A 10,703-nucleotide genomic window follows, 5' to 3' on the forward strand; every position below is an offset into this window, starting at 1 on the left:
TTTATATATATAATATGTTTTGGTTGTAGTATTTGTTGTGTTTGAGAATATTGTATATTATATAATTTGTATTTAGGAAATTATAAAAACAAGCAAAAAAAATGCTTGAATTTTTGCATTTAAGAATACATAACGGAAATTATCGTTATGTAAAATACAAAAAAAACGTTATGTATAACGACAACAAAGTGTATAAGAAATACATTTTATAATATAAGAAATAAGTTTTATAATGGTAAAAAACTGTTATGTATGCTAACATAAGAAAACGGTAATCAACCGTTATGTAAAATATAAAAAACCATTATGTATAGTTACAATACATAACGGAAAAAATATATTTTATAACAGATTTTATCGTTATGTATTACATTAATACAAAACGGTAATCAATGTGTTATGTATACCTCATTTACAGTTATGTATACATAGTATAGGTAACGGTATATTACCGTTATGTATGAGCGCCCTCATACATAACTAACTATATAAGACGCTTTTTTTGGTATATAGATAACGAAAAATTACCGTTATGTATGAACTTTTTTTTTAGCAGTGCCTATTCATCTTTCATATATGATATTTCTATCTCATTTCTACTACAAAATTTAGAAATGTCATCAATTAACACATCATCTTCCAACCTTTATATCTGGTATTTTTATCTCATAATTCTCATTTTTATCCCAGAAGGTCAAATAACCCCACTGCCCCGGCTTTGTTCCTTGTAGAACACTTACAATATATCAATAGATATATCGATGATATTTTACCATAACCTTTAGGGTGTGTTTGTTTTTTATACCAAAAATTTATGCCTTTAAATGTTATCCCACATCTTACATAAAAGAGAAGTTCATCATTTTTTCTTCCTTATTTTTACTTCAAGGAGGGATAATATTATCCCTCTTTAAAGTGAAAATAAAGAAGAAAAAATGGTGAACTTTTCTTTTGTGTAAAATGTGAAATAAGAAATGAGACATTTAAAAGTATAAATTTTTATTATTCCTCATCTTTCCATCCATCAAAGTGAACGCACCCTTAGAGGAAATCATTTTACGTGATGACTCCAGAAAGGGGAAATATTATAAAATCTTCGGATATCTAAATATTGCTTGTTATTAGGGTTGGCAAAAGTTGACTTCGATAGCTGTTAATGTTAGAATTAGTTCCTAAAGAGTTAAACACTGCTGGTTTGTTAGGTAGGGTTGGCCAACCTTGATTCCGTACGTATTCTTATATAGGGTATGGATGCATGGAGAATCCATCTTTTTTAGAGAATGGAGAATTAATATTCACCCTTTGATATAGAAGATCGGACGGATACAGTAATTTTTGTGTCACAGCCCGCCCTAACTAAGGATAGTTAAGCCGAGTGATCGACGACTAGGGATGAGGTTAAAGAAGAAGGGGAAGAAAAGGGGCGTCATTTATAGCCGTAACACTTACTCATCTTAATAAAACTCGTCATTTTTATTCATGAATACTCAATTGAAAATAGTCTATGAAAGACAGCATAAAACTTAATTAATATCATTAATCAAGTTATACATCATACGAAACCATTCTCTTAAGACTCAAAGTATGACATAACATACTATAACATCAACAACATCTTGCAGCGGAAAGTAGCTAGACATATGTATGAAGACATATTCTAGACAGGTTAACTATTTATTAACAACCCTGGAGACTCCGCTCATTGCAGCACCATCATCACATCAGCTCAACCTGCACATTTAGAAAACATATGCAGGGCTGAGTACAAAAGCACTCAGTGGGCACGTATGCCTAGGTATAAAAATACATGCTTCAAAACTGTAAATTGTCATGCCATCATAAACAGTACAGCAAGGGAGTTTTTCGCTAAAAAGGCCCAAGCTTACTAAGTTCATTTGTGATTCTTAAAGTTCGTCTGCAGACTAAGTTCTCTTGTAATCTATCATATCTGGAACTTTGTGCCGGAGAGGTGGCCACCTCTCACGGTCACTTGACCGGCCAACCCGCTAGATGACTCACGGTCACTGGTGTACACTAGCCCTGGCAGGATAGCTATCAACTGCTCAGGACCCGAATTCGATTGCATCATTGGCAAAGCCAAAGCAGATAGATATCATACTAAAATTTAAACATTTTATGGCAAGACAATACTTGAAATAACTTTAACTCAAAGATTTTATTATGAAATAACTTGCTTGAACGTAACATTTAAACTCATTTGATATATATGAAAGTAATGCCCACCTGATTGCAGTGTTTTGCTACTTAAGACAATGATTCTCTTTCCTTAGCGCGATAGGTTACTCAGACGCTTTTGTTTATTTGAACCTTTAATAACACGAAAACATGTGTTCGAGTGAATAATAGAAAAGATAACAACAAATGCAGTGAATCACTATTCACTCATTTCTCTAACTACCCATATTTCCTTAAACGACTATATCTAACTCATATACAATCGTTCTTCCTTTATCAAAATACTTCATGTACCTTTGAGGATGTAGGAAATTCCATTTTATATTATTAATTTATTTATCTATTATAAATAAAGAATAATTCTATAAACATAAAACGTTTTCCTTTTCCCCATTTAAAAATGCCAATCACCAATATATATATACACATCAATAGCTCATTTATAAACTAAAAGTGATATTTTATCAACAATAAAACTTTAAAATCCTTAATAGGAATTATTTTGAATCATTTCCATCTCAACAAAACTGTATAGATTCAACTTCAACTAATAAACTGCTTTTACTCCGAACTCGTATGGAGTCGAATTTTATATCAATAGAAACCTCTTTGAGTCTAGTTTAATTGAAAAAAAAGTATGTTGAAAAACTCCAAGTAGTTTAAGAGATATAGCGATTTTCCCATCGCCTACCAGATTCGGCAGTTTCTGCCAACTGAAAGTCCAGATTTTTGAAAAAATAGCAAACGTTACCTGAATGAGCTCAAATTTTATATGTAGATAGATAACACATATATCTTCATAGAATAAAAATTTGAGAGCTAAATATCAACATATGGTTACTGAAATAATTAACCTAATCATCTGCCTCACGACAGTTTTAGCAGATACGGCAGTAGACTTCTCGAATTTTAAAAGGGTAGTAAACGAAGTTCAAATGATATGAAACTTTGTACGAATATTTACCACACTCCCATCTATACCCCAGAAATTGCCCATAATATAATAGAAACGGGAATGCATCGAAATAAGGGCGTCAACTTACCCTTGTCCAAGTGAGCACTAATGGAAGTTGTTAGCCGGGGGTTTTTCTGGTCGTCGTTCCGCGATGGGGTTTAGCCGCGAAGGTCTACGACTTAGTTTTCCTCGTGCGAGATAGATCAGGCTACACAACGGTGGTTTCTTGATCCTTTTTCGTCGTAAGGATAGTGAGAAACGAAGGCCGTAAGTTGGCCGATGGCTAAGTCGGGAATTCGACGTTGGCCTCCGAAGGATATTGTGGCCTTTGGTCGGGAAAATATAGAGAAGGTTTCGGCCTTTCGATTGTTGGGTTTGGTAACCTGAAGATGGAGGAACGAGTACACGTTCTCGGTTCAGAGCCTAGTGACCGGTCGGCGAATAAACGGTCCGGCGAAGGGAGCTCACTTGAGCTCTTGCAATGAAGAAATTAAGGTTTTCACTACAATGCTTTTGCGGGAGTGATGAGTACTGAAATGATAATTGAAGTTTATTGATTTGAAGCTGAATCAATCGAGTGAATTTATAGATGAATTTATGCGACAATTGGGGTAATGATAATGGAATTTTTGGCGTAGGGAGTTGGAAGGAAAGTCAGCTGCAAATCTACACTTTTGAAAAAATAAGATTTGCTAGAAATCTGCAAATCTTTGAAGTCAGAAATCTTGAATTGGAGGGGAAGGTTGAGCATGCCATCTTTGAAAATTTTGTTTCTTTCGTGATCTTCTTTTCCTCATATCTTGGCTTTTTGGATTGCATGGAAGATATTGAGACCTTGAAAAACTTGTTGCAGTATGATGTTGCGTTGAAGGAGAAGGTGGAATAGTGTAGGAATTGATGTGTTGGATGAAAAAAATCGAGACATACGTGTAGTAGGATTTTGATTTTCCGTGATCTAGTTTCTCCTAGTTCTTATTCGTTTCTGTAATAATTTTCCAATTCCTGCTAATTAAATACTTGTCGTATTTATATAAATTAAATCCTCAATCTTGAGATTTAATACGTGAAAGTCGGAATTAATTCGCGACTTAATACCTTAACACATATAACGCGAAATAATAAAATTATTATGCATATGATCTCAAGTTATAATTCTAGCAATTTGATTTAAATAACACGATTTATAAAATCGGTTATAAATCTAAATTTTCTAATAATATTGATTAAATCAATAAACTGGTAAAACAAAGTCTCAAACGTATAGTTAAACCAATAAATTTAATTATTGGTTTCATTCATGACTGAATATTAAATCGCAGCTCTGTATCTCTTATACAGACTTTTGCTGAAATAATATTATCTGAACAAAATAATCACCATAAATAATTAAAAGAATTTTATAACTAATGCACATATTTAATCTAATATGTATTTAAAAGAGCGGGGCATTACATTTTGTTAATTAAATTCGAATATTATTAAAAGGCTAAGTTGGCAATTGGGTTTTTTATAGTAACCGTCACATATTTAAAACAAACAATTGACCGAATCTTGATAATTTAGGTAGATAAATTTCATATCCGTTTTTTAGTTCTTTTTTTATTATTTGCCGTTTTTAAATCCCATAATTAAATTTCGGTCCTAATTTGTGTTAAATTGTATTATTTAATAAAGTTTTAAATCAGCTAAATATTCCTTTTGTAGTCTACCAGGTGACCGAATTTTTCCTTTCATATACATACAAATGTGAGTTTTTGTAAAAACTAGTATGACCATTCCTGCGATGCACGACGAAAATCGAAACTAAATTATATATTTAAGTAAACAAATAAATATAAATATTAATTAAAATCAAAATATAAATTTTCAATTTTAATTTGTATAAAGCGTAATGATAATTATTTCTATTAAATAAGTTTAAAAATTATTTGATAATGAAAATTAGCATTACGCATTATTATTATAGAGTATTACGCATCATAATAAATAAATAAATATTTTCATATACAAATATAATTAAGAAGTTGTAAAGTTTTAATGAAAAAAGAGAAAATAAAATATTTTAAAATTTTCATAAATTATTGATTTTTGATGATTTTTTATACTATATTAAATTTACGATGTATATAGAATATTTTTTCATGAACCAAATTTGACAATATTTACAAAAGAATTAAAATATAAAAAATAAAAAGAAAAAAATAGTGAAAAAATTGGTGGAAGGAGAGGGAAAAAAAACTCATCTTTTATATATTATATAGATACTTGGATTATCTCATAATCACGATCTCATCATCACACACACAATTTCTTTTTCTTTTCTTTAAAAAAAAAACTGAACTGGAAAGATTTATTCACATCTGAATATTTTATTTAGATGTTCGCTATTTTTTAACGCTTATTCATATTGTTTTATGTTAAATATTCGTAACACGAACATCTAAGTAATTTCGAACAAATCGTAAAAAAATTACGAATATCTAAATAAAATATTTGAATTTTTCTTGGTCACATAAAATATTTAACATTAAATATTTCGAACAAGCATAAAAAAATTGCGAACACCTAAAAAAATTATTCGAATTTTTTTTTTATGACATGAATTATTTAACATAGAATTTTCCGAATAATCGTAATAAAATTACGAACATCTAAATAAAATAATCAAATTTCTTTGTTAACATAAGATATTTAACACAAAACAATACGAATAAATGTAAAAAAATAGCGAACATCTAACTTATTATGTGATAAAATAAAACCATAACATTAAACTAAAAAAAACGTCCTACATTTGTCAAATATATGATTAAAAAATTATTCACTAAAAAAATTGAAATAATACATGTATTCGTATTAATTAGTGAATGAATGATTAAAAAGATTTGGTCAAACACTTAAAAATCATGAAATATTGAAAACACAAATATTGAATACTGATAACACATTAAAATAAAAGGAAGAAGAATAAAAAAAAAAAATCAATCATATCGATTTAATAACTTACGAAAATAAAGATAAAGATATTTGTTTTGAATTGAGCCTATGTATACGGTTACAAAAAACAATAAGAATTTACATAATTAGCCTTAACATAATTAATCGCATAATTAAACAAATTATTAATGACATAAATGACGGAAATGATATAACCCGCTAGATCTAATAAATCCACATGCTAAGATTCATTCTTTATTCTCAAAATATATGTAATTTTCTATGGATCCATTCTCTTCATATATATTGGAAAAAGTTATACTAAGAATGCTATCTTTTATGATAAATGAGGATGATTGAATAAATCAGTACATAATGTTGAATAAGCTGCTTATAATTACTGAATAATGAAAATCAATTAATTAGATAAAAGTTTCGCTCCCTCCTGGATTCGAACCCAGGTAAAAAATTTAGAGTGCGTTTATTTTGATGGATAAATTTATCATGGAAAAATGAGGAATAACAAAAATTTAGTCTTTAAATATCTCAATTCATTTCTCATATTTTATACAAAAGAGAAGTTCACCATTTTTCCTTTCTTCACTTCAAGGATGGATAATATTATCACACGAAAAATGGAGGGATAATATTATTCATGTTTAGAAATAAGGAAGGAAAAATGGTGAACTTCTCTTTTCTGTAAAATGCGAGAAAATAAAAAAGACATTTAAAGGTATAAATTTTTGTTATCTCTCATTTTTCCATGATAAATTTATCCATCAAAGTAAATGCACTCTTATTAAAAAAATAATGGATAAGAAAAAAATGAGAAAATATTACATTTTTCTCTTTTTTATTAGTGTATGTTTACTATAGATGAAAACATAAGAAAATGTTGAAAAATATTTTCACTCCACTACTATTAAACATTGGAAAGAAAATGAGTGAGAAGGATATGCCCCAGAAAATATTCCACGCACCTTGCCCGGAGAATTTTTTTTTTTTTATCATAGTAAACATGTGAAAATGGTGAAAATACATATTTTCTCATCTTTTTCATCAAAGTAAACACACCCATAAAGATAAAAATGTTATGCTACATATTTCATGTGAACACCGCTCATGTTTAGCCCTCGTTAATTAGAGCTATCTCTTTGGTTTTAGACATTTATTGTTATTTTAATATTTCATAAATTATTGTTGAGATCATTAATTTTATAAATTACATAAAAATTAGAGACCGATTTGCTCATATTCCTTTTAACTTTAAATAATTAATAAAAAGAATAAATCGGACTTTTATTTTAGGGATTGTTACGTGTGTATATATATATATAGTTTATATAGTAGGGGCCGGGTCTAGCTCTCACCATCATTATTATTATTATTATCATTATTAGCAATAGTAATAATAGTAGCTAGCGTAGTAATTATAAAGGATTTAGAGGAAATGTGATTCCCATCGTGACTATGTTGATTATTTTCTCTCTTTTTTGTTTCCTTTTCTTGATTCTCTTCCCTCTCCCGCAAGTTGAACCAAAAACGGCTCCTGCAGTACACTCTATTTCCCACACAAAGTTAAGGCGACATTAATTAACTTCAAATAATGCACTCGCACACAACTCTAATTAAATATAACTAAAAATATACATAAAATTATATTTTATTCGTAGAAGCATAAAGCTCCATTTTATTTGAAGAAGGTAACATAACATTAAGGATCAACCTTGATGATGAACAGCATATATATATATATAGTAATTTTCATCAGCAATCGGTGGGAATGGTGACTTTGCAGGTGGCAGCAAGCTTCTTGGCGTTGGCAGAGTCGATGTAGTCCTTGAACTGAGGGTCATTCTTGTACTGGCAGAAGCACGGCTGCTGCGCCTTGAGATTGGTGCAGCATTGCGTTGTCGGAGCCGCCCCCGTGGTTATCGGCCCGAAGCACGGCATGAGCTCCATAGGGTTGCACGTCACGGCCACCGTCTCATGCGCCAGCGCCGCCATCACAACCACCACAAACAAGGCCGCAACACCCTTCTTCATCTTAATTAATTCACACTAGCTAGCTTGCAACCAATTAAGAGTGTATATATATTGTGATTTGTGTGTGCAGAGAAAGGGTGGTATTTATAGGAGTGGAGGAGCTAGGCTGTTTCATTTTGTGGATGGGATTGGGTTCACGTATATATTTCACCTCTGCCGTTGAATGGGATTACTAGCTTGTAGATGCTGAGCTACTCATTTTTATTTGTTCGCTAATTTCTAAGATTACCGTCTAATTAATTACATCCATCTATATGTTTGCTTTTCCTAACTAATCTCTCAAATTTTTCGACTAAGTACACCAAAATTTCTCTGCTCCTTTTTTAAGTAGCAGGATGCTACCTATGGCGAAGCGTGCAGTAACGGATTTAAATTTATATTTGTATAAAAGTTGATTAAAATTGCTCAAATTTATATGTCTGACGCATATATTTTCATATATACGCATATATTTTAGATAATTTGCAATTTATATATTAAGAAGTGTTTATACCCTAGTCCTTCCTTATATATATATATATAGCAGTGGCTACCATGAAAATACTTTTAAGTGTATAAAATAGGAACAAATCTTGTCCATTAGATCATAGTGAATTAATGGTCCATATCAAATTATATGGAGATCCGAAATTCGTAACTGTAATTTCCCTTGCAATTCATACGTTTTCCTTATTACGTACTTTTGTTACCAATTATATTATATGCACGAATCTGAAGTTCTTTTGTTACGAATTAATGTTCTTATTAGACAAATTTTAATCCACAAGATCAATCAAGATCTAATGGACATAATTTGTTCCTATTTTATACACTTAAAAGTGTTCTTATTTTAGTCCACCCCTAAATATATATGTGTGAGATAAAATAAAAACACCTTTTAGAATATAAAATGGGAACTATTTTCAGCCCTTAGATCATCAAGATCTACGGTTGCTTCATCACCTTTTTGGATGAATTCATGGTCCTGAGTTCGAATCTCATAGGTAGCGAAAATTTTATTGTTCGCAATCCATAATTACGCTGTGAATTCATACGTGTTCTACATTGAATTCATACATTTTAGTTGGTTCGTATTTTAAATTTTAAGAACTGTGTGTACTAGCTAGATTGTAGGAGTAGAAGTTGTAATATATGTAAGGATTAAAGGTAGGTTGTAAAAGTGGAATGTGATGAATAAAACTCTTCTGTCTTGGTAAATCTGTATCTGAAATATAGATTCGAGTTGTACTAAAGTATCGCCTTTTTGAATAACTGATTTCTTGTCTTGCTAAGATTGTGTCTCATTTACTAACTCTAAATTAAATCCATAGATTTAATTTGCTTCACAAGCCGTCTAATATCAAAATTAAATCTGCATATTTAATTTGTTCAACAAGCTTAAATAAGTCGACGACTTAAGTAATAAAAATAATAGATAGAATTACTATTCTTATGATCCTATCAAAATAAATAAATAACATGACTTTGTTAAGTTAGTGCATATATGAAAATAATAATTATTGATTGGCTCAATAATTCTGCTAAAATAAAAATTTTATTACAGAAAAAAAGGATCCAGAGATAAAACAAAAACAAGCGAAAGCACCCGCGAGAAACCACGGGTAATCGAAAAAGAAACCAAGACTAAGAGAACATTTTTAGAGGGATTTAATCTTCATCTTCATTGTCCAACATATCTCCCCATTTTTTTATTTTTTGTAGAGGCCACAACCGACATAGTTCGAGCTGCGTCGGTAGAGGTAGAGGAATTAATCACAAAGTTTTGTAGAATCGCTCCTCCAGACTGAGCATGCTGAATTTTATTCAAGAACACCACAGGTGATGGAGTGTCGAGAACTGCACCCTGCAAAACGGCACCAGCAGCACGGTCTGCTGTGTTTTGGAAATCCGAAGACATGCCATTTTTTATTATACGACGGAGTCGGTGCTTGATAGAAGAATCAGAAACTCTCCCCTTCTTGGTGGTAGCCCCTTTTGGATGCCCTCGGCTGCGAGATATGATCGTCGTTTTTCCTAGTGTCGCAATCAAAGCTAGATCTGTGCTGCTACCATGCGTCGGGTTGACGTCATCTTCATCCACGTCTTCCACAACCCCCTCACCAATCTGAGAACGGTCTGCGCCGGCAAGGTTGGGGACGACAGGCATAACAGCAAGCGACTGAACTACCGGAAGTTGGCCCGCAGCAACAGAGCCGCTAGAGCTTGTTATCTCATGCGCAGCAACAAAAGACTGGCTCAATAATTCATATGGTTGTTATCTCACGCGAAGCTAATAGGCATAATTAAATAATAACTGTGCAATTCTGCCTTTAAGAACATATAATTCAGAATCATAAGCCGAATTCAAGTATAGATAATTAATGGGTCTCATTTTCTGAAAGCAATAAATCGAGACACAGATTTACGTGGCTCAGTCATCAAAACCTACATCCATGGGAGGTTCTTCGTCGTTTTTTCTATACTTTGAAAGAGTTACATTTTATAAGTGAAGAGCTAGAATATGAATAATAAGATAGCCTCTAACTCACTACTAAGCTTCTATTTATAAGCATGAAAATAAGCCCTAGGG

General features: G+C 31.4%; 1 protein-coding gene across 1 annotated transcript; it reads right to left on the reverse strand.

Annotated features, from left to right (window-relative positions):
* Positions 1 to 7,735: 7,735 nt before the first annotated feature.
* On the reverse strand, positions 7,736 to 8,184 carry LOC131022790 (non-specific lipid-transfer protein 2-like). The gene has a single exon (XM_057952314.1). The coding sequence runs from the start codon at positions 8,132 to 8,134 to the stop codon at positions 7,856 to 7,858; it is 279 nt and encodes a 92-aa protein (XP_057808297.1). The 5' UTR covers positions 8,135 to 8,184; the 3' UTR covers positions 7,736 to 7,855.
* Between the last annotated feature and the right edge of the window lie 2,519 nt (positions 8,185 to 10,703).

This window comes from Salvia miltiorrhiza, chromosome 4, assembly GCF_028751815.1.
Source record: "Salvia miltiorrhiza cultivar Shanhuang (shh) chromosome 4, IMPLAD_Smil_shh, whole genome shotgun sequence".
NCBI classification, from domain to species: domain Eukaryota; kingdom Viridiplantae; phylum Streptophyta; class Magnoliopsida; order Lamiales; family Lamiaceae; genus Salvia; species Salvia miltiorrhiza.